Raw genomic sequence first — 25543 nt, forward strand, 5'->3', positions numbered from 1 at the left:
TGTTGTTACAGCGGTAAGTCTGTGGACTTACAACATTAAAATAAGATTCGATTCTCTTCAGTGGACTTGACAGATGTGGCTTTGCTATGAGAAACAGTGTTTTAGTTCTTGAAACATTCCCTGATTGTTAATATTTTTTTTTTATGTTACTTGAACAATTTTTGGTATCTTGGTATATTCTATTTCTGGACTGACAAAAAAAGTAATTCCCTGTCCTTTACTATGATTTATTTTTATAATTTGAAAATATTCGACCTTATTCATATATATTTTTTTACCAATAAATACTTCCATTTGTCACTAATTAAACCTCTTGGTATTAATTGACAAAGTAATATACACAACATTAAAAAGAAAAACAAATTACTTTATCAAATACCTTAAATATTTATTTTTCTTCACCAATTTCTTTATAAAATGTTGGGTAGGTTTCTTATAGGACTGCATTAATATTTGATATTTTCAATATATTCTATCTTCGAACTGGAGCGTGTAGTCAATTGATCTTTGATTGGTATTCTTTCACTTGGAGTCGATATAGAAACACGATGGCAGTTTTTTATTTTGTATAGAACCGTTTGACAAATAACACGGTGATAACTGAAAGTGTAATTGCAAATATATTTGTTAATTTCCAAAACGAATATGCTGGTAGTGAATATGTAACAGATTTCATTGTATGTGAATAAATGTAATCCGATTATATTGATAACTTATTTATAATGTATTCTACTTTATTTGTATTAATCCTACATGAATGTTTTGATTGTTGAATGTTGATATATTTCACTTTAATTAAATTAGTTCACACGATATGTTGTAGTTGAACTTCCATAGATTGTTTTATTTGTATAAATCTAATAAGCATGTGTTGATAGTTGATTTTTAATAAATTACAATATAATTAAATCAGTCCACACGAATGTGCTGAGTGTTGATAAATTTAATTTTAAGGTGTGTTAATAGTTAAATTTTGAAATATTCTATTTTATTTGGTGTCAGTTTAAAAGGAATGCGTTGATAGTTGATTTCTAATAGATTCCACTTTATCGCGCAATAATGAATGTGCTGATTAATTAACATGAACATTTCTACTAGGCAGTTTTTACTTGACCTAGGTTTTTAGTTGAACATCACACATTGAATGTTTTTCATAGCATAATGAATCACTGTAAGGGGAGGGTATAGGGAAGCTAACGGTAAAATTCAGTTTCAACATAGGAATTATTTTGTATTTCAGTTTTAAAATAATTTCTTTTTACCTTCCTATCCACAATATAGAACTGAAAGCACATGACAATGAGGAAACATCTATGTAGTTAATGTCCTACATGACGAAAGTGTTTTAAAAGTTCCAAAGATTTCAAATTTGGAAACTTTTATTTCTCTTCATGTGGGGATGACTTTCAAGAGTAGCATTAACCACATTTAAAAGTTTCTTTCAAGGCTTTCCAGACAAAAAGAAAAAAACGGTTAAGACAAGTCAGTCTGTTCCATCACAGCAATTTTTTTTATCTACCGCAAGTGTTTGATACAAGATGAGAAATAATCATAATCACATGTTGACAACTATCTGCATAGAGGAAAGATACCTGGTTCGTTTTTGGGTTTCACGTTTGAACTATATATTTCCTTTACTAGAGTGAACTTTCCGCGACATTTCCAGATTAAGTTATAATTGCCTTGAAACAAGTTTCGTGACCTCCTTTAAAGCGACATATTCATAAGTTTGTCGCTGTTTATGGATAACGTTAATTGGCTTTTCGCCCAAAGCCTTTAGGGTAAGTTTCAAATTTTCTTTGACACATCCTGCAGGTTCGATATTACTCGTCACTGAGAATTCAGAATTAGAACACCACACTTCCGGACAAACACATCTGCAGCAGTTTCTCTGTTGAGGACAGGGGTTCGATTCCCCTCGGTGGGCTGAGCAGATAGCCCTTTGTGGCTTTGCTATAAGAAAAACACACACAAACACACTGTTGAGGGACGAGAGAACTGATTTTATTCAGTTGAAAGTCCTCATTACATTTTGTTCAGAACTGCCTGATTAATTGTTTGGTAGGGATGAGGTTAGGTCTAAATGTACTTCTCTATGATCCTTACCCAGATTCTAATGACGCGAATAAGAATTGACACAACTTTACGTGTTTGTTTTATTATGTTTTAAATTTTACGCAAGATTAGTGGAGAACTATCCGAGCTAGCCGTCCTTAATTTTCGAATGATAAACTAGATGTAATGCAGTTTGTAAAACCGAATAGCCTTCAACTCTTGAGCTACTCCTGTTTTATTTAGAAAGATTTACCATTCTATTATATCGCGCCTCACGGCTGAAAGAACGGGCAGGCTTCTATCCCACAACATTCAAATCGTCCTCCTAGCTAGGCCCTTTACGTGTGAATGACGTACCAACGAAATATTTTCAGTGTAGATATATATTTTATCCGACCAATATCAACTTTCATCTCGGTTAGCTCTTAAATGATTAACTGCATTATAAAGTGAATTGAGCATGGTTGTACACGATCGATAGTAGTTGATGATATGAAAAATATTCACGAGTGAGAAACGTTCGGCTAATGCCAGTAAATTATATTTTGCAAGTAAAGCCTTGGAACAACCTCTAAAGCAATACATTTTTTGTAAGTTATCTCCACACAAAAGGTCACATAATCGGGGGCTTTACCATCTTTCTAGATGCATTTTTACCGAGCAGGGCGTGCATCAGGAAGATTTTCTTACGCATGCACATTCTTCAACCAGAGCATAATTTTGTCATTCGCATATGGTTCGTGTCTCATGAACCATAATGTAGAATAAGGGGCTGAACTGGATTTTTTTTCTTTCAAATTTGGAAAATAAAAAATACAAAAAATAGTTCACAGTATCAAATTGGAAAATTCATTCGGAATTTTTCTTCGACTTTAATTTGGACCATAGTTCGTGTATAAATAAGTTTGTCAGGTTGACTCTTCACGGAGTTTCTGGCTTGTTTCTGCTATGTCAACACGATTTGAGCCAGTTCGGGTAGAATGACCATTTGTAAACACGACATGATAAAACAACAATAGACATTAAATTTGATGAAATATAAATTGACTCATTTGCAACGTTTTTGTTATTTCTTTACTTTTAATTGCAGTGTATTCTAGCATTCTTTTAATCATAGTGATAGCTAGTTGAAACGATGAATAGTTAAATATGTTGTTTTAAGCTGCTTTTAAAGCTTGTTTATTTTTATTTATCGGGCGCATCAGTTATTTACTTAAATTTTGTCATCAAATTAGTCTGTACCATATATACTATCTTCTTAGCGTTTCGGAATATCATGCATTGGATATGTAAAATAAACTTTCACTAATTTTGACTTCCTTAACTAAAATGCTCGACACTCAACTCGTAATCTGCGGGTCTCGGGTTCGAATTCCGTCCCACCATCAAACATGCTCGCCCTTTCAGCCGTGGGGGCGTTATAATGTGATAATCAATCCCACTATTCGGTTGTAAAAGCGTAGCCAAAGAGTTGGCGGTGGGTGATGATGACTAGCTGCCTTCCCTTTTGTCTTACATTGCTAAATTAGAGACGGCTAGCGCAAATAGCTCTCGTGTAGCTTTGCGCGAAATTCAAAACAAACCAATCCTTTACTAAAATGGTTTGTGCGTTCATGTTATTATGTAATGTTGAAAAAACAACAACAAAAAACGTTGCGTCGTGGTTTTTTTTCATTATAATTGAGCTTCCATATAATTTCACCGAACTTTTGTGCAGGTTACAACATATTCACAAGAACATCATGAGAGATATAAACTTTTCCTATTTAGAATGTACTAAGCCCCTCGTTTTTTTTAGTTCATTCCATACTTAATATTTAGTAACTAATTTACATAGTAAACATTATATTCACTACATTTATGTTAAGAATGTGTTATACTTAAAAACAAGGCACGTTTCACACGTGCTTTGTGAAAGCTATGCACGTGATGTTTAACAGATGTAATCAACAAACGTCTACTGCTACATTACAATGATAATTAAGGAAAGCAGAGAAAATACGATATAAAATATTTAGTTTTATTAAAAAATATATTATGAAATTATTCAGCGGCTTTTTTATTTTTGCTAAACACTAGAAACACTGGGATTTTCATACAAAATGTATAAAGTGAATTATAAATTTCTGTAAATTTAATCCACTCCTAATAATTAAAAAAGTAATTATTACTTTTGGATATTTTCCTATTAATTACATTTTTCAGGTAATATTGTCTAACATATTTAATTAAGATGTTGTACAACGTATTTTGAATAAAAATATTCCAGTTCAGGTCATTTAAAGTCTTTTTTTTTAATTAACAGTTAATTAATTATCAATAATAATTTGTTGATCATCTGGGTTCGAAGTGAACCCATTTTTTGAATGAATCATCTCTGAGTTATTTTTACAGTTGAATAACAGTAAAGATTTTAATTTTTACTCGTCAACTTTGGCGGACTGCTTAGTTTTTGCCACCGAATTTAGTAAGCGATGAGAAGTACAAGTGGGAGAAATTTTCTCTACGATGTATGACAGGTATTCAAGACTGGACAAGGGCGTCACTTGTTCGTCAAAACCTGTTAAATAATTATGTATATAACAATGAAAAAACTGTAGCACGTGCAAAACATATGACAGAAAATCTAGATACAGCAGAAAACGGAAAATAAATTAATACATTTTTTTTCTTCAATACTGATTTCTAATATTGTTTTCATTTGTTTCAGAGTCATTAAGTTGACATTGTCCAAAGCGAATATTGCGTGCTTAAGATTTTCCTTGCTCAAATGAAGCGTCATTGACAAAACTACAGTATGTTCCAATAAACGGACTTGAGGTTGATTTTATAGACACAGAAGATAGTCCTACTGAAAAGTTGAATTATGAAACACAAATTATATCATGTAGATTGGTGTCCTTGTCCTTGACCAAGGTGATGTGCCCTCTAAGTTTTAAAGTACTGATATCCAAACATAAATTGCAAACACATTAAATTTTTATAAACTGTTTCATTTACTTCAGTCAATAATAATATACGAAAATGAAATAAAGATTAGTTTTTGTTGTCGATTTTGAGTAAAGAGAGTTGCAATGTTGACGTTGAAACATTAAATAAAATAGCATAAAAAAGTGAAGTTATTAACAAAAGTTATTGGCATTACATTTGAATCATAGCCACATATAAAGAAGCACTACCTAATTAATATTCCACGTGGTCATTAGTAGACAGATATTTTGTTCATTATCAGTCAGTGACTTCGTACGTTTGTGATGAATCGTTGAGTGTATGTGAACAGGTGTTGTGATCTATTTTATAGACTTGCAAATCAAAAGCTTTAATAAATAAGTAAATTTAAAAGGTTAACGCTCATAAATTTCAATCCAGAAGTGTCTAAAGTATTATAAATCTTTCTACAAACACTTTTAAACAAAATATCCCGATAATACTGAGGTTAATTTCACTTTTATGAGAATGATATTCAAAGTTCTCGCACTATTCTTGGAACTACTTACATTGCAGTTTCTTAAGAACGATGCTTTAAGTTCTGAACTATTTTTAGAACTACTTACATTGCAGTTTTATAAGAACGATGTTGAAAGTTCTGAACTATTTTTAGAACTACTTACTTTGAAGTTTTATAAGAACGATGTTGAAAGTTCTGAACTTTTTTTAGAACTACCTACATTGCTGTTTTATAAGAATGATGTTGAAAGTTCTTAACTATTTTTAGAACTATTTACATTGCAGTTTTATAAGAACGATGTTGAAAGTTCTGAACTTTTTTTAGAACTACCTACATTGCTGTTTTATAAGAACGATGTTGAAAGCTCTGAACTTTTTTTAGAACTACCTACATTGCTGTTTTATAAGAACGATGTTGAAAGTTCTTAACTATTTTTAGAACTATTTAAATTGCTATTTTATAAGAACGATGTTGAAAGTTCTTAACTATTTTTAGAACTACTTACATTGCTATTTTATAAGAACGATGTTGAAAGTTCTTAACTATTTTTAGAACTATTTAAATTGCTATTTTATAAGAACGATGTTGAAAGTTCTTAACTATTTTTAGAACTACTTACATTGCTATTTTATAAAGGAATGATGTTGAAAGGTCTTCCACTATTCCTGGAACTATTTACATTGTCGTTTTATAAGAATAATATTCAAAGTTCTGCACTATTTTTGGAAGTTCTTACATATTCTGTTGTGCTCAGTTTGATATAATTTTAATAGCAACAAGCTTCTGTGAAGGACACTTTAGGCGAATCTTAAACCTTAAATGTTAACAAACATTCTACAAGCCCTTTTCTGTATGTGGACGTCGGCTTCCAAAATCATGTTCAAAGCAATCAAAGATCCAAGATTCTACACTGGAGTTGATGCTTTGTGAAACTTGACAGATATGTAGTTAAATGGAATGGTGCAATGCCGCTTTCTTTGCTATATTTCTCATGAAAACAACTATTGATTTCGAGGTGTGCTGCCTCTAACTTCAAATATTTAAACTCGTCTATGGAAGTATGTTATATTAATACGATACTAAAAAAATATTACAAAATATGGTCTGCCATTTCCAAATATTTTCTAGATAAAATAATTTTCATTATGCTTATAAGTCCTTGTTTCTCAAGTTAATATTAAAATACGTGTTATTATTCTGTTGACTGTACCAGGAGATAGTTTCATCAATGGCTTTCTGTCTCGGAACGTTCTCTTTTATAACCCTAGTCTTCACTTTGCGGATGTATAGTTTTGGGGCTCATTGTATCCTTAACAATTTTCTGTGCGAGTTATTCTGTTTTTATGTTCACTGTAAAGTTCTACATCGTTTAGGCATTTTACAATACGAATATCCTTCTTTCAAAAGGCCGAGATAGCCGTAAGCCACTCGTTGCAATAATACACTGTCAAGTGCCAAATAATTCATTAGTTAACTGAGTATACTGATGTGAAAAGTGTAACACCGTTTATACCTGCGGCGACACGCCACTGTGTTAAGATCTTAAACGTATTTAAATAAAGTCCGATTGTTTGTTTGTTTTGAATTTCGCGCAAAGTTACACGAGCTTTATTTGCGCTAACCGTCCCTAATTTAACAGTAATAGACTAAATAAAGGGATGTAAGTTAATTCAACGCCATACACCGACAACTCTTGGGTTATTCTTTTACCAACGAACAGTGGGACTGACTGTCGTGTTATAAGTTATCCACGGCTGAAAAGGTGAACATGCCGGCGACAGGAAATTCGAGTCCGCGACCTCCAGATTGCGAGTCGAGCGCCCTAACCTCTAGATCAGGGGTCACCAAACTACGGCCCTCGAGGTCATTTTGTTCGGCCCGCCAGCAGCTAACCGCTTGGAAATAAAAAGTGACATTTCATCAAATGTCCGACTGTTATAACAAAATAAATCACACTGATGGTCGCTTTCAGCTGCCAAACACAAAAGTTATTGTAAAAAAAACAAGGCTGTCACGCGCATTTTTAACCAATAGGAAAATTCTTCTTTCGTCCTTGCTGCCCGTATATTCATATCGAGGCACGTATTTATGAAAGCATTAGGATTTCGAAAACAAGTACAGACTTAACCCTCGTCCTATTGACTCGTCTTGTAAATTCAGCGGCCTAGGGTTACCTATTCAGCAAGCTCATTTCTCTTATTAGTCGGGTTATACGCTTTTCGTAACTCGTTCTTAGGTAAGTGTCGTGGTAAACGTACGTTTCAATATATTTTGTTTGTGCGTTCTTGGACCATCACAATACTTTTCTCACAGCGTTCTGTGTTTTTCATTTTCAGATCCTGTTTTTTTCATCCATTGTTATGACTGCCTTCAAAAGAAGAAAAGTGGACTCTGAGTGTCGTGCTTTCAATGAAGAATGGGGAGAAAAGTACTTCTCTGTGGAAACAAAAAAAAACCAGAAAGCTACTTGTGTGATATGCATCGAAAGTGTTGCCGTTTTAAAAGAGTACAATTTTCGGCGTCACTATGAAACAAAACATCTATCAACATATTTGAAATTTTTAGTAAAGTGTCGTTCTGAGAAATTTGAATCCATGAAACGTGTTTTTGAATCTCAAAAGAATCTCTTCACCAGAAAGTTTGCTGAAAATGAATCTGTTACTCGTACAAGTTACAAAATAGTGCATAGGATGGCAGAGCGAGGAAAACCTTTTACTGACGGCAACTTCATCAAAGAGTGTATGATGGAAGCAGCAAATGAGCTGTGTCCTGAAAAGCCAATTTTTTTGAAAGTATCAGCCTTTCAGCAACTTCAGTTGTACGGAGAGCAGAAGAACTTGGAGAGAACATCGCATTACAGATATGCCAAAATGCTAGAAACTTCCTATGGTATTTTCTGGCTGGCTCTGGATGAGTCTACTGATCTCTCGAGTACGTCACAACGTCTCGTGTTCATTCATGGAGTTAATTTGAACTTTCAGATCACGGAAGAGTTGGCATCAGTTTGCAGCATGCACGGAAGAACACCTGGAGAAGACATTTTCATGGAAGTGCATAAAACTTTGCAAGACTATAACCTTCAGTGGAATCAGCTTAGAGGTGTAACAGTTGATGGGGAAAAAACATGACTGGTGTAAAGAAGGGTCTGGTGGGGCTGATCAGGAAACAGTTGGAAGATCTTCAACTCCCAGGCGCTCTGTTCATACACTGCATCATACATCAGCAAGCACTATGTGGAAAAGACTTAGATATTTCTTGCGTACTGAAACCAGTCATGACTGCAGTGAACTTCATTCGGGGTCATAAACTTAATTATCGCCAGTTCAAGATATTTCTTGAAGAAACTGATTCGGATTTCTGTGACTTGCCTATCATACGGCGGTGAGGTGGCTCAGTTGTGGTAAAGTCTTGTCTCGTTTTCATAAGCTGAGAAGAGAAATAGATATATTTCTTATCGAAAAATATAGAGCCGATTCACTTCTGTCGGATCCAACCTGGTTGTCAAAGTTGTCATTTTTGGTTGACATCACATCCCACAAGAATGAATTGAACTTGAAACTTCAGGGAAAGAATAACCTTGTCTGTGATCTCTATAGAATCATTAAAGGATTTCGGAGAAAGCTGTCATTGTTTGAAGCACATTTGGAACGAGGAAACCTCTCTCATTTGCAGTGTTTCAATGAGTTTTATGCTGGAATCACAGAAGAAGAAGATGTCAACCTGGAGTTTCAGAAAAAGATTATTGGTGATTTTAATAAGCATTTTTAGAGAGATTTTCGGATCTCGTCAGAATCGAAAGTGACATTCTCCTTCTTCTGAATCCTTTTGATTGTGTCATTGATGACGTGCCAGTGGAACTTCAGCTGAGGTCATCGATTTGCAAGGAAATGACTTGTTGAAAGCAAAACACAGAGAGGGGCAACTTATTGAATTTTACAGCTGCATACCTGAAGATGATTTTCCAAAGCTGAAGCAGTTCGCATCTGGTATGGCATCAGTGTTCGGAACAACTTATGTCTGTGGACAAGCATTTTCAAAAATGAAATATGTGAAGTCGGTACATTAATCAAGGTTGACTGATGAACATTTGAAAGCAATTCTAACGATTGGATGCAGCAATTCCAAACCGAACATTGAAGATATTTTGAAAGTCAAACGCCAATTTCATAAATCTCACTAACTTTTTTGATGCTTAGTGAAATTCAGATATGTCCTCACGATGTGCGATGTGAGAATTGTTTTTGCTAATGTCATCTTCTTTGATAACCTTTTGGTAAATAAAAATGTTGGTTGTATTTCTGTTTGTTTTTTATTATATGGGTGTATTGCATGCTACTCCCACATGGCTAATATGTCATCCTAAACTTAGTGTTAAGTCTTTTACAGAAACTTTCGTTCTAACTTATGAATATTGAACATAATGATCATGTGGCCCGCACTTCTCATTACCCAAGTAATCTGGCCCTCTGTGAAAAAAGTTTGGTCACCCCTGGTCTAGATCAAAGTACGATTAACCTTCAGTTTTATATAATATTTCCATTACATGTATCGTTGATCTTCATATTACTTGCAATATTTTATGACATTTCCAGCAACGCTTTACTCTAAACATCCTTAAAATTGTTGTCCATAAGAGAACTCAGTTATAATGTATACCCTAATCCAGGAGTTGGCAACCCCGCAAAGAAGAGGATCTTTTCTCTTTGTCTCAGACCTAAAAATTTCGAAAGCCGCAACATGACTTAACGATCTAACCTAAACAAAAAACGAAGGTCCTCTGGTGGGACAGCGGTAAAATCAGGGGTTTGATTCATTTCGGTGGACACACCATATAGTCCGAGAGCCGCAGTCCTGCTCTAATACCACCATTCTTAGCTTCTTTTCAAATTTTTTATAAAAAAACTGCCCAAATGATAAGCTAATGGGAAGGTAGCTAATCAAGAGTGGCCAGAGCCAATTTTTGTCTAACCAAATAGTGGGATTCCACCGTTATAGCAATACGAAGTGCAAAGTGCGTTCTCACGGCAACGAAACGTGAACCACAAATAGATTGATTTGAAGTCAACTCACGCTCGTGTTTTTTTAGTTCAAAAGGTAAAACTATACAATAAGTATCCGCTCTATGCCATCTGCAGGGATCAAACCTTTAAATTTAGAGTTATAAATCAACAGTAATACCAAAACTAGAGCCAACTACGGTGACTAAAGTTTCAAGTCACTAAAAATGTATTAAATTGTGTCAAGTAAAACCGACATCATTGAAGAAAACTTTCTGATTTAAAAAACGTTACGTCAAAGGAAACAATTTTTTTATAATCTTATTTTAGTTCATTAACAATTGAGAATTCTTTTGTTTAAGTTTAACGTTTGTTAGTGTTAGCAAAAACATTTCTGTTAAATTCTGCTTGGTGATATATTTAATGTTAATTCAGAAAAAAATGTCTAATTGTCTCTAGCAAGTCTTTGGGCTTATAACGCTAAAATTCCAGTTTTAATACCCACAGTCAGCAGAACACTGATAGCCAATTCTGTGGCATTTTGCTTAACAAAAATACTTTGTTTGTTTGTTTTTTTTATTTCGCGCAGAGCTACACGAGGACTACCTGCACTAGCCATCCTTAATTTAGCAGTACAAGACTAGAGGGAAGACAGCTAGTCATCACCACCCACCGCCAACTCTTGGGCTACTCTTTTACCAACGAATAGTGGGATGGACCGTCACGTTATAACGCTCCCACGGCTGAAAAGGCGAGCCTGTTTGGTGCGATGGGGATGCGAACCCGCGACCTTCAGATTACGAGTCGCACGCCTTAATCCACCTGGCCATGCCGGGCAGACAAAAACACCCACGACAATTTGTTTCAGAGTGAAACTACATGGAGCTATTTGCTACCCGGCATGGCCACGTAGTTAAGGCACTCGACTAGTAATTTGAGGGTCGCGGGTTCGAATCTCCCTCATTATCAAACATGCTAGCCCTTTCAGCCCTGGGGTGTTATAATGTAACGATCAATCTCACTATTTGTTAGCAAAAGGGTAGCCCAAGACTTGGGCTACCCAAGCGGTGGGTGGTGATGACTAGCTGCCTTCCCTCTATGTTTACACTGCTAAATTAGGGACGGCTAGCACAGATAGCCGTCGTGTAGCTTTGCACGACATTAAAAATGAAACAAGCTATTTGCTGTGTTTACCGCGGGGAAATCGCGCCCCGCATTCTGGTGTTTTCAGTATGTAGACTTGCCGCTCACTCATCAGAGGGCCAAACAAGACAGCAAAATTCAGGAATATATGAATAGCTAAAATTCAGTTACCAACGAAATTGTTAGAGTAGACTACAGTAAGCAGTATTCATAATAAGCAGCTAAAAATAACACTATATACATATATACACGTCGAAAATAAAATATAATTTGAGATAAGAGAGAAAAACATCGGTAGACTCTAGTTCGTGTTATGATACTTCATAATGTTAATGAATAATTGACTTAAAAGATCAGTAAAAGAAAATACGAGCTAATTAAACACTTAACTCACATCAAGAGCTAATGACGTTATCTTTGTAATCTTATCTGTAAATTCCTTTCTTGGAGACGCTAGGAATACTGTAATTAAGACAATGTTACTTTATCTCTTCCTAGAGAGAGAGCTGAATGCCTAGCGTGAACGTTAGAGGAAAACTGCAGATAAAGTTACAGAAGACATCAATCTGAATGGCCTTAATTAGATGCGTTTTTAAAGCACTTAAAATTTGTATTATTTTATAGTCCAGTGTTTTCTATCACGTTCATGCACCAAACATAATTACTATACATTTTTATCTTTATTGAACTGTTACACCTCTAATCACGTGTACATGCAAAATTAACTGTTGTGAAAATGAAAGTCAGAAAAAATGGAAAATATTCAGTCTCAAAGAGAGATTTCTTTTGTACAACCATCTTATTACTCTTTAATATATTAGTTAAAGACAGTTTTCATAATGACCAAATAAACTGACCAGTTCAGAGTTACACTGGAGGACATAGTTTTGGAGAACTTATCTATCAATGTAACTGAAGTGTAAAATTACGTTTCGAAAAACATCCGACAAAAGGTGTTAATCGCAAAGCATATAGAAACAGACACTAATGTTTTCTAAGTGTTGTTGAAGTAGAGATAAATGAAGACTTTAATATATGTATATTGCACATGAGAAATGACCCAATGTCTTGGACTCAGAACCTAACAGAAGTTTCTAAGCACACAAACTAATAAATAAGAATTGACATGAAGTAATAACAGGCACACATTATAGTAGAATGTTCAGAGAAAAAAATAGGATAAGTTAAATTAATCTATGATCGAATAGTTGTATATATGTATATTGCTATATGTTAATCTGGACCTATGCTACTAAGTAAGTATAGTGCAAATTCCATACGCACTATCTTGTTTGTATTGTTTTTGAAGAATTCATATTAGCCATCCCTATATTTACTTCATTTTCTAAAAAGTTTTTCTTAACTTGTTTGCTTGCTGTTGTTTTGTAATGTAGTGAAATGTTTCAATAGTCATAGGAAGGTTATATTTATAACCAAGTTCTAAATACAGTAAAGTTCCAACTGTGATATTTATTGCTGATTTATTATTGGCTGGTAATTCCTGTTTCACTATATACTTAAGTGTTTTTTATAGGGACATCAAATGCTTATGAGAAGGCTACCTTCAAGGGGTAATAATAACAACGTTATGATTTGTTGTACATCACTACTAGTTTAAAATACCTGTAAAAGCGGATACATCGTTTAAATCCGTGTTACTTCATACTTCAGTGAAATTGGTTGACACCATTGTTTTGGTTTTGAATTATTATGTAATAGAAAATAAGCAGACTTAACAGATATTCCATGTACTTATTACTCAATCATTATATAGATATTGCCATGAAAAAAAAACATTGTATAGTATTGTAAAATTTTGATGACCTATTAATGAGATATTACAAGTACCATTTCGAACAATCCGAGCTATCCCTACATAAACAATGCTATTGCCTACCTCATAAAAACAAGATTATATCTTGAACACAATTTAATAGACAGGAGCCGACAGGAAATAATAAAAACAAGCTTGTGTCTTTAATCTAATAAATAGAAATTGAGAAGTAAGCAAGTGACATATTTAGAAAGAATAAAACGAAATAGATAATAACTAAAAACAACTGATAAACGCATTAGCTTCTAGTGTACTTAAAATATATAAGAATTAACAGAATATAAGAAATCAAACGGTATCTTAGAAACACATCTAAGAGAAATAAAATGACAGCGAATAAGATAATCGATCAGTGGTATTAGACCTAGTAATATGTAAGGTATAGGAACTCATTTAATTAGGATGTAATGGTTGTCTAAAAAGTATTTTTATCCGTATTTAGTTGTATTTTGATTCCTGTTTGGGTGCCAACTAACAGAAAATTAACCTCAGTTTTACTCAATAGACTTTGTTACAGAGGCGATATAAAGTTGAAATTATTGAAAGAAGCTGGATTCAATTACCTGCACTAAATGCTACATGCGCAGTTTAGTGAGGTTTCCCGCGTTATATATCATTACAAAAGTTATATGACACTAATATATCTTAAAATATCAGAAGACTTTCAATTACCACATTGTTACATTGTTATTTCAACCAAACAAACTGGAAGAACTTCAAGTGTAGTTTTACTGTGATTTGGCGAGAAGCTTGGGGTTTTATTCTCATGGTAAATACAACGCCGATAGTTCCTCGTGCGATTTTGCGTTAAAAAAACGAACTAAATATAGTCTTAATGAATCTGTGTTTTTACGTTGTATAAAGTTGTCTGATTTATGACTAGAGCATGACACAAGATATAAAACTTTAGATGGTTTGAGCTCAGTTTATTTTTTAACTTATAAAAATTTAAGGTATGCAAATAAATGAATCTTGTCACGCACTTCTTGACATCGGATATAGTGTGTGTATACAATACTGCCAGATTTGTTTTCGGAAGACCTAAAGAGAGAATATGATGGATGTAGCAAATATTTCAAAAGCTACAGAATAATGATGTTTTATACTTGTAAACTATAAATAAGGTGGTTAAGAATTACGTATGTTACTTGACAGGATAAAAATGGATCTCTTTCATCCTTAACCATACTTACAAAATATTTAATATACTGTGCAATAACTTATTTTTTGTCTCAATAAAAAGACGTCCTCAGAAATAGCTTTCTGTGTAATGTCGTGACGTATCACACAAATTTGTCTCTGTCTAGGTCATCAGTGTACTTTTGAGGGCTGACACCAGATTTCAGTACAGCTCTGCCAACATAAGAGTGTGGCTTAAACTCCCTATAGACTCTATATCAGGTGCTGGAATTGACGTAGCATGGTTTCGTCGTGACACACGTGCTCTATCGCAAGTGACACTTAAATATATATAAAAAAGGTTCCAGCAAAAATTAAATTATTTACTCTTGATTCATTTATGGGTGTTTCACGTGCTACTGCTTTCTTTAGGCATATCTTAGCCTTGTAGTCAAAGTTGTTTTAGAAACGTTGATTCTCGTAAAGTCAGTTTCCGAAAAGTTGAGTAAAAAGCAATTACAAAGAAACTAATTATTTAGAAAATTTCGTGTTGCACTATTAGTATTTTTTCATGGTTTAAAGTTTGCGGTTAAGATGTAGCTATCTGTAAATAGATATTACAGCTTTACACTAGGGTAATGTACGGCATTGTTGAATGTTATTGTGTTGAAATATTTTCTTTTGTTGCGTGAAATTATAAATGGAGCAATTGAGTACGTTTTCTTTTTCGTTTCTTTTAAGCACAACAAATTAAAATATAACAAAATGTTGTTACAAGGAAAAAATAAAGTTAAATTTAAAAAACTGAACTGTTCAGTAGTAGGATTAAATTTCCTGCATTTAGGTTTTTGGCGACATGATCAAAACTGATAACAAAAAGTCAATAATTGATAAACAAATGATAAATAAAAAAAAATCAGTAAATATAAGAAAGGACGAAAAGAACGAAATATATTTTTGTCTTTCGTTATATCGAATGTTTGGTTTCCGGATCTTTACAGAAAGATACAGTATTGATCACTAAACAATATATGAATACTTAACTTTAACAGCTTGAGATTTGTTGCCTTGAAGAAAGTAGTAGGTGTTGATGTCAAACTGTGTAAAATATACAGAACAACAAATTAACATTTTATTAAACAACAAAATACTTTAACAGTAAACTGCTAGTACGTGAAATATATTTAATTATTTGTTTAAGTTTTGAGAGATGGAGTAGTGAAATAGGCATAAAGCATTGCTTTTGTTTTTTGATATACATCAAGTAAGAATAAAGACAAGTAAAAATTAGATTTGTTTGTTTTTTGAATTTCGCGCAAAGTTACTCGAGGGCTATCCGTCCTTAATTTAGCAGTGTAAGGCAGCTAGTCATCACCACCCACCGCCAACTCTTCGGCTACTCTTTCACCAACGAATAGGGGGATTGACCGTAACATTATAACACCCCAACGGCTGAAAAGGCGAGTATGTTTGATGCGACCGGGATTCGAACCTGCGAACCTCGGATTACGAGCCGCACGCCTTAACACGCTTGGCGATGCCAGGCCTAGCGAAAATTAGAATAATATCTATAACATAAGTTTCCGAAGCAATGAGTTTATGAGAATAGTGTGCAAGAAACCATTAGTTTTATTATGAAACAAGAAGTAGTAACAAATATCCAGTCAGATGTAAAATACATCAAATGTTTCTTTTCTTTTTTTTTGACGAAATAAAATAGAATACTAATCAGAAATGAACACAAAGGAGATACAGGTTGCTTGTTGTTTGCCAAAATAGAAACTTCAAAAATATCCTGGCAAACTTCGATCGATTTAAATCTTTTGGATCTTATAGTTAAATTACTATTTTATTTATCCGATGGTGGGGCCGCAGTAAGTTTACAGATTTAACACTAAAGCCCGAGGTTCGATTCTCCACGGTGGACACAGAAGACTGTCCAAATGAAGCTCTGCTCTAAAAACAAAGAAACAGTGTTATTTCGATGTTCTGTTATTTAATGTTTAAATACATATATTCCACTAACGCTTGTATAAGAAAAAGAGAACCGTGGAACTTGAACATAATTCACATTTATCAATAACTTAAAGCAAAGTAAAATGTTGTTCATTTTGGATAACAACATATCGAGTTGTATGCTCGTCCAAACATTTCATGTTTCTGCTTATTAGTTCACTTTTCTAGCTATTTATCTACTTGAAGTTGTTTTACACAGAGAGATATTTTTGTAAAAGACTGTACCGTATCTTAAAATTAAATAAATAATTAATATACACACTTACACAATTAAACTTTTAATTTATTTATTTAATATTAAACAATACGCCGGTAACGATCAATCATACTCTTACCATATCTTATTTAGATACAGCTGTTAATCTGTCTTCACGTTGAATTGTTTTTGTGTAAAACTTACAGGCTTAGCTGCGTCTTGAAAAAAGTATAAATTTAATAACGTTTTGAAATATCCAACCTTGAGTGTGTGTTGAACGTAATCAGATAATAATACATAGTCCTGTTAAACCGAAACTGTCAGACGAGTTTTTTTTCCGTTAAATTTTGTTTTGGTCAAGTGGCAGCATAAGATTGTTGTTTTTTTTAATTCGCGCAAAGCTACACGAGGACTATCTGCGCTAGTTGTCCCTAATTTAGCAGTGTAAGACTAGAAGGAAGGCAACTAGTCATCACTAACCACCGCCAACTCTTGGGCTACTCTTTTGCCAACGAATAATGGGGTTGACGGTCACATTATAACGCCTCTACGGCTGAAAAGGCGACCATGTTTGGTGCAACGGGGATGCGAACCCTCGATCCTCAGATTACGAGTCGCACGCCTTAACCCACCTGGCCATGCTGGGCCAGACAGCATAAGAGGGATTTAGTGGCTATTTTCTGTTGATGTTGAGTTTGAGATTGTTGCGTTAATGAACTCAATGAGCTTAATAATCCGAAACGTTGGTTAAATTGAGTTTGATATACCTAATAACGCATAACTTTTGTATTTTTAGAGGTTCATTTCGCAGTGGTGGTTTTTATAATCGAGACCAACGTGGGAAACGCTGGAAGTCGTAATTCTTGGCGTAGACATTTATCAGAATGTTCTCTTGATTTTTTTTTAGTCGTCACAGATATGCAGGTCAGCTTGTAAGTGACGTTGCTAAACAAACATATGGTAGCAGGAAAGCTGTGTGAGTACACGTCTAGAATTTTGAAGGAAATCAAAACGCTTTTGATTTCACACTTTTGAACAGAAATAAAAATGATCAACATTACGTTGATGAAGAATCCTTGACCAAAAGACAGATAGGATTTTAGAGACTAAGATATAACAAAGACTTACACATGTCCACGTCTTTAAATGTTTGTAACTTTAATTAATATCTTGCGAACTAATTATGTGACATTTTGAGTGAACAACTCGAGTTGATTTAACAACAACAAGAACTATAGAATCTGAGAAGTCAACATCTACGTATATTTATTCTGAAAAACTTCGATAGCAATAAAATGTATCAAAGAAATAATCTAGGTTTTGGTTTCTTTTTTTTGTTGTTCGTTTTATGAAAACAAGAGAACAATTCGCAAACTGAAATTCATGCATGCATACAAGATATAAAAAAAGGAAGAAATAAAACATTTATTAAACTATTTTAACTAATTAAATAGCTTATTTGTTAACAGCGAGAGTTTCTGTCGTTTTTTTTTCTGGAGGAAGAAGCCGTCCTCCGAAGCTTCTGTGCAACTGTTGTGTGTGGAAGGATGTCATTAAGCTGCTAGCTAGCTACGCTTGAAGTGCAGGTTCATTACTGCTGGCTATCATAATGCACAGTGCGGGACGTCACATCTCACAATCTCGTGGCGTCCCTGGCAAACTGACAACCCCTTGTTTTTAATCTTTATGTGATAACTTACAGCACCTCGGTGAAAGGTTGTACACTAATGACAAGAGAAAGTTGAGGAAAAATGTATAAGACGCCTTCTATATATATATATATATATATACATCTATCTATTAATTTTCTCTCTGTGTGTATACATATGTATATATATTAATTAAATGGCACTGCATAACGTAAAGAATATACAGATAAACCAAGATACGAATACAGAGTGGGAAATGTGGAGCGTATTCTGATAGACGTAATTTTTGTTGAAATAGCGATAAGTGTTAGCAGATTTAACCTTATTTTGCAAACTTATCTTTATATAGGTAATTTACAATTAACAGTTACTGTTTTGGATACTCTTACCTTAATGACATGTACTTAATCTATTACTCACTATCTACACTTATTGCTAGGAATAAAATTGACCTTAAAGAAACAGAAATGAAATATATTTTATAAATATACTACTAGTGGTGATAGAAATATCTTAACGAAATAGATTCTTAAATACAATCTATTTGAGACGGTAAAAATATTATTTTAATGAAACACATTCTTAAAGACACGACACTAGCGGTAATAAAATCATCTTAAAGAAACATATTTCTATAAACGCTACACTAGAGGTGGTAAAAGTAATATCTTAATAAAATAAATTATTAAAGACTTAAAGCGATAAAAATCATATTGAAAGCACAAATTATTTTACTGAAGTTAACATCTTGAGAAACCAATATCAACAGTTAGGGCCAAAAGTATGTAATGATGAGGTAAACTAAATATGTGTTTGTGTGGCGCCTTTCGCTGCAAACACACCATAACTTCTGTCCATTGCCATTGAAAACGTCTTACTTTAACATTTTTCACTTTGAAATTCAACATATAAATGTTATTGGAAGTTTGTTTGCTGTTGAGCGCGAAACTACACAAAGATTATCGCTTCTCTACTAAGAGCAGATATTAAAACTCGTTTTTTAGAGTTATAAGCCTTAGACTCACCACTGAGTCACGTGTTTAAATATATCTTACCATCACACATAAATAAATAAAACTGGCACATTATTATAGTTATTTTGACTAGACATATTTTTCGTTATTATAAAACATAGAAAAATATATTTTTAATATCATCGAATTTTCATTGGCTGCAAAACATATTGATGTGGATTTGGTTGTTTATGTTTATTCAATACCGTGTTTATATTAATGTAATTAAGATACAAACCGTACAGTTAAAAGTCACTGATGTTGGTTTAATTGTTTATTTTTATTCAGTACCATCATATATTAATGCAATTTGGATACAGACCGTCAGTCAAAAGTCATTGATGTGGGTTTGATTGTTTATATTTATCCAGTACCATTAGATATTAATGTAATTAAGATATAGACCGTCAGTTAAAAGCTATTGATATACGTTTGGTTGTTTATGTTTATCCAAAACCATTATATATTAATGTAATTAAGACACAAACCGTCAATTAAAAGTCAATGATATCGGTTTGGTTGTCTATGTTTATTCGGTACCGTTAGATATTAATGCAATTAAGACACAGACAGTTAAACAAATGCCATTGATGTGGGTATAGTTGGCATTTTTTTTATTCAATTTGATATCTTCTACTAAATATTGTGTGTTATTTCATGACATGTCAGTGAACTTCTGTTACCCTTATGTGGTTGTGACAGATGGCATACGAGCCAGCTTACTTTTACTTTCAAGCTGTCAGGTATGGGCGGGATTCTTTACAATATATTTATGTGACTTGCCGGCAGTGAATTTCAACAAAAAACGGACAGCACACAATCCACTTGTTTTGAAACAACATATTCAAAATATATTCTTTACTTGTCTTATATCAGAACAATTTTTGTAGGTAGTTCCAGCTGCTTTGCGTTGAATTTTCTGTTGCTTCTTGTTGACATCAGACTTGCACCCTCTCGCAATGTATAGTATGTATTCTCCCTTCTATCTGTTGATTTCATGTCACCTTTAGGGGCACCATGCTTCTTATCTGACGCTCCTCGTTTCGACTTTAACTGGATATTCTTGGACTTGCCAGTTAATCTCCTTCCATGGGCTTCCATAAACTGTTCTGCTAGCTTAATCATCTTGTACACGTCTTTTGGCACTCTCTTCTTTAAGAACAGTGACATGTAAGTTGAGTACACATAAGTTCACGTATAAGTAAATCTGCTTGTCCCTCAAAACTATTCTTATACTTGGCCATGTCAGTTCATCTTGTCAAGTATCACTGTAGACATGTCACAAACTGAAATACAGTTTCTTCGGTGTCAAGTTTGACTTCTCTTAAATTCCGACAAACACCTTCTTCGGTAAGTTCATAGCGTTTCTACAAAACCGTTATTAGCATGTCATAATCCCTGGTATTTTCTGATGTCATCTTGCATACACTTGTAGGCCGTTTTCTGCACGAAGTGGACTGAAACAGACAACCCAATCACTTTTGTCCTAGTTCTGCCTTTAGGCCAATTTTTCACATCCCTCCAAGAAAGCATCCACGTCGTCTTTCTCTTCATCAGGTTTGGGCAACTTTGTTATTCTTGGGGGTCTTTCCTCTTTCTGTCGAGTGAGTTTAGTGATCTCAGTTTATACTGTTATTTTTTTCTGTTTCCAGTCTCTCTTCTTTTTTTATCTTCTTTGTCTCTCATTTTCTTCTTTCAGTCTTTGTTTCTCTCTTCCCCTCTCTTCTGTTGCTACTGTTCTCTTTATAGCTCTTGTTGTTATTTAACAAATTCTAGTAGTTCGCCATCTTTGAGCCCAAGTCGCCCCCCTCTGTCTATTCGTTTATCAAAGTCAATCAACGTGGTTAAAGAGTGTAGTTTCTAACTCTTTGATATTTTGGCCACCACTACAGCTGTGTGTACATAGGAATATTTCTGTTGTCGCTCACATTTTATTCTACCGCTACTTACCACTGAATATTCCTGGCTGGCTCGCCATTTGTTAGGCTTTATAGCATGTGTATAAGCAGGAGTTTTTACAGTATGTGTCTGTGTGTTTTCTTATAGCAAAGTCACATCGGGCTATCTGTTGAGCCCATCGAGGGGAATCGAACCCCTGATTTTAGCGTTGTAAATCCGTGGACATACCGCTGTACTAGCGGGGGGCAGGTGTCTGTGACTTGTTGGCAATAACTTACAAGAAGAAACAAACAGCACAGTACACAATCCACTTGTTCTAAAATAATATCTTAAAAAGAAGTTAATCGTATGTACAAAAGCTCCTTACACTATTGGATGTATCCATAGTTTTATACAATTGTCTTTTTTCAATTAAAGTCAACAAAGGTGGGTTCAGTTGCTTTAGAACATGCTTCGACCAGACTAATTATTATCCTCTATTTTTGTTATTACAATACGTTTTGTGAAACTAACTGGAAATTACCAATTACAGCGAAACTTGCACATAGTCTGACTTAGCTTTTTTCACTTTTACCTCCACTTTCACTAACGTGGTCGCATATATATATATAAATATATATTGTTCGACACTTAAGCCTAGGACTTTATACAAACTATGAGATGTTATAATGTAACAATACTAGCTTAAAGCAACGAGAAAAATTTGAAAGGTTTCAGTAAAATGATGTTAGTTCACAACACAAAAAATGATTCGTAAAAGGTTACATAAGTAAGGGCCCCCAGTGGCACAGTGGTATGTCTGCGGACTTACACATTAAAAAAAATCGGGTTTCGATACCCGTGGTGGGAAGAGCACAGATAGCCCATTGTGTAGCTTTGTGCTTAATTCTAAACAAACTAAACAAAATACATAAGTAAGCTTGCGACAAACTATCGCTTCCAAAAATATTAAAATTAATACTTCCGTTTCAAGACTATCTAAAACATAAATATTGTATTAAATTTAAGCGAAACAGTCATGTACATATAACAAAAACTTTGCAGCATGTACAATTCAATATCACGACAGATTAATTCCAGATTCGAAAAGTATCAGTTCTCATTTGGCCTACTACGTTCCTAGCAGGGAGTTCCTCCTATCTCTAGAAAGTTGTGTTTGATTGTTATCTTCTTATACAAAGCTAAGCATGGCTAGGTGGGTTTAGGCGTTTGACTCGTAATCTAAGGGTTGCGGGTTCGAATCCCCGTCGCACCAAACATGCTCGCCCTTTCAGCCGTGGAGGTGTTATAATGTTACGGTCAATCCCACTATTCACTGGTAAAGAGTAGCCTAAGAATTGGAAGTGGGTGTTTTTCACTAATTACTTTCCTTAAAGTCTATTACTTTAATGTTATACAGCTAACGCAAACAGCTCTCTAATAACTTTGCGCAAAATTCAGCAACAATCAAACAAATATTTTTGTGTATTATTGACTTTTGAGATGTCGTTAGTCTTATAAGAACGTGAAGAAACGATGCTTCTGTGATGCTGTATCATTATATCAACAGTACACATTTCAAACATCTGTAATTACGTAGGCCATGGATTAGCAACATCATGTGATGCGCAAATTTCTCATCGTATCCTATACAGTCTATTATGATTTTACACCTTCAATGGATGCTCTTCTATATTATGTATACAAAAACACAACCACGTTTTCCACAATCTATAAAAAATCACAGAAATGGTCAGAAATCATAAAGCCAATTTTGTTTTATTAGTTTTCTTTTATAGTAGAATGTTTCGAGTTTATGTATTTCAAACATGTAAAACCTTCACTCTTTTTTAAACCAATTATACATTTCATATTTTTTATTATTTTATTTCTGTAATTTTGTGCATGTGAAAACTTACATAAGGTTTGATTTCTCTAATTCTCTCAGAATGTTAATTTTCAGCAAGAAAACCACGTTGTTGATAATTACATAGTACGTGTCACTCAAGCGCTAGGTGAGAAAGCACTTTCTGAATTTCCTACGTATTTTTGTGTCAGAAAACGTCTTCGAAACGTTTGGTCTCAAGCGTAAGTTTAAAATCCTATCTTGCTCTTACTCGAATATACCCTTAGTAAAGAATTAAACGGACAGAAAACTATTTAGACAAGTCATAACAGTGAAAACAGGCCATAAACGTTGTCTAGCAAGCTGATAATATGAAGTAAGAGTCGTAATGTAGTATGTGAAAACAATACGAGTTTCATCAGAAAAAATATTATAGCACCAATTTACAAACATAACACAATTATGAATTATTTGTGTTTACGGCGATTGAAATACATCAAATTAGGATTATCAACATATAATTTCAAATGATTAGTATTAAGTTAAAACGTAAGTTAACACGCTAAAGTAATTTTAGTTGTTCTATTGGAGTAATTTGATTACTGTATAAACTATTAGTACTATATATTTAATAGTTCAACGAAATATCTCATTAATTAATAATGTTTTAGAATAGTTTAAGAAAGAGAATTATGCTAGTAGGACATGCTGAAATAGAATGTTTAATGATCAGTTTTAAAATCTCTTGGAAACAGTCTTGTATTGATGTTGTATTAACTTACATTGTCGGTTTTGAGTTCACCTTCAGACTCAGGGTCACATCTGGTACAGAAGGAATTACATCCGTCCCAAGAGCTGTGCTTACTCTGAAGAATCCATTTAAGAGATTCAATGTAAACAATCGCATTGCGGAGTATTTCTACTTTAGGAAGTTTCTGGTTTGGGTTAAGGCAAGTCCGCTTCTTTAAAACCTCGAATGCTTCGTTCACTTTCCGGAGTCTTCGTCTTTCCCGTAAAGTCGCTGCTTTCCGTCGGTTAACTGTTGTGTTCTTTCTCTGACAAGCTTTACAGGCCCATACGAGACATGTTCTTTGGGTCTGGTCAAGAGGCGCTGGAGCTAGAAAGTGACCAGAACGTTCTGTTTTCATGTTTACTCCTGATGACGCTATAGGAGAAGCTGTACCCAAGACTGGGCCAAAACATTTCGTGACGTTTTCGGGTTTGAGTGATGAAACAAATGTCGTAGCTGACACAATTTTCGTATTTCTAGAACCGTTAAAGATGTTCGAGTCTTGAATTGGGATGTTTTGAAAACCCACAGTATTTGATAATTTGAGAGACGCTGCATTCATTTCAACTATTCTCTCAAACTTAGTCCTAGCTTCAAGGTTAACTAAACCACAAAAGATATTGTTAACTATGAGAATTATCAAGTGCTTCCTATTTGCCTTAAAACAGCATCGCAGCTAAGAAATACAAAAGTCAAAATGCACGTAAGTTTCTCTTTCATTAGCCCTAGTGAGTGACAGAGACATGAGATAAAGGATAACTGACACACCCACTAAACCGGAGACTGGTTAGAAGAAAGTGACATGCTCAGTGGCGACACAGGTCTGGAGGGGAAACACGTTTGAAACTAAGACCACGTGAAGTCGAGACTTTATTTCCAGAGTATGTTTTCATCTAATTACCGCAGAAGCTTCTTACGTGTTTTTTACATCTGATGCACGTAACTCTGAGTTTATTTACTTGAATGTTGTATTCTTAAGGAAGAATGAAGCTGTTCTCAACAGATATGTTAGGATAAATTTATTAAACTGAAAAAATTGGAAGATGATTTCGTTTGTTTGTCGGTTGGTTATTTATTGAATACAAAACTACACAATGGGCTATCTGTGCTATACCCACCATGAGTATCGAAAAATCAGCATATAAGAGAGAGAGCGAGAGTGAGTTTGTGTGTGTGTGTTTTCGTTTAGCAAAGCCACATCGGACTATCTGCTGAATCCACTGATGGGAATTGAGCCCTTGATTTTAGCGTCATAAATCTGTAGACTCACCGCTGTACCAGCGGGAGACAGGGAGAGAGAAGAAGGCCAATAGCTTGATCCCTCTAGAGTTATATAAAAATATTATTTCTATGAACAGGAAAGGGCATGCACAGTTTTATTTTGGCAGAAGGTTTTTGCACTGTGTCACACCCGTCTACAACTGTTGGCCCACCAGTACTGAACATTTTTCTACTTTAATGACATCATTGTAGTTAAATGTACACTATACATTGAAACAAGATAAAAAAAGTTTCTAAATCAAATAGAAGGTATTCATTAAGAAGGCGTTTACTAAGTA

The 25543-nt window shown here is 34.2% G+C and overlaps 1 protein-coding gene across 2 annotated transcripts; it reads right to left on the minus strand.

The window, feature by feature from the left end:
* Window positions 1-1982: 1982 nt before the first annotated feature.
* Window positions 1983-24785, minus strand: LOC143232366 (transcription factor SUM-1-like). 2 transcript variants are annotated; one of them, XM_076467706.1, is made up of 3 exons: window positions 23977-24783; window positions 15640-15694; window positions 1983-4615 (listed from the first exon to the last, which is right to left on the minus strand). In XM_076467706.1, exons 1-3 carry the CDS (start codon window positions 24544-24546, stop codon window positions 4476-4478), a joined length of 765 nt encoding a protein of 254 aa, XP_076323821.1. In that variant the 5' UTR covers window positions 24547-24783; the 3' UTR covers window positions 1983-4475. The 2 variants fall into 2 exon arrangements, with proteins under 2 accessions (XP_076323821.1, XP_076323822.1); XM_076467707.1 differs by lacking the exons at window positions 1983-4615; window positions 15640-15694 and adding an exon at window positions 16239-16552 and having other exon boundaries at window positions 23977-24785.
* Between the last annotated feature and the right edge of the window lie 758 nt (window positions 24786-25543).

The sequence above is a fragment of the Tachypleus tridentatus genome, chromosome 11, assembly GCF_004210375.1.
Source record: "Tachypleus tridentatus isolate NWPU-2018 chromosome 11, ASM421037v1, whole genome shotgun sequence".
In the NCBI taxonomy this organism is placed as follows: domain Eukaryota; kingdom Metazoa; phylum Arthropoda; class Merostomata; order Xiphosura; family Limulidae; genus Tachypleus; species Tachypleus tridentatus.

Excerpts from the sequence above, each read along its gene's own strand:
- LOC143232366 (XM_076467706.1), bottom strand. The coding sequence starts at position 24,546 with ATGAATGCAGCGTCTCTCAAATTATCAAATACTGTGGGTTTTCAAAAC. Across the intron at positions 15,695-23,976 it reads GTGAACTCAAAACCGACAAT|TTTGACATCAACACCTACTA; the intron begins GTAAGTTAATAC and ends TATTTTACACAG. Across the intron at positions 4,616-15,639 it reads CAAATCTCAAGCTGTTAAAG|GTTTTGACGAACAAGTGACG; the intron begins TTAAGTATTCAT and ends ATTATTTAACAG.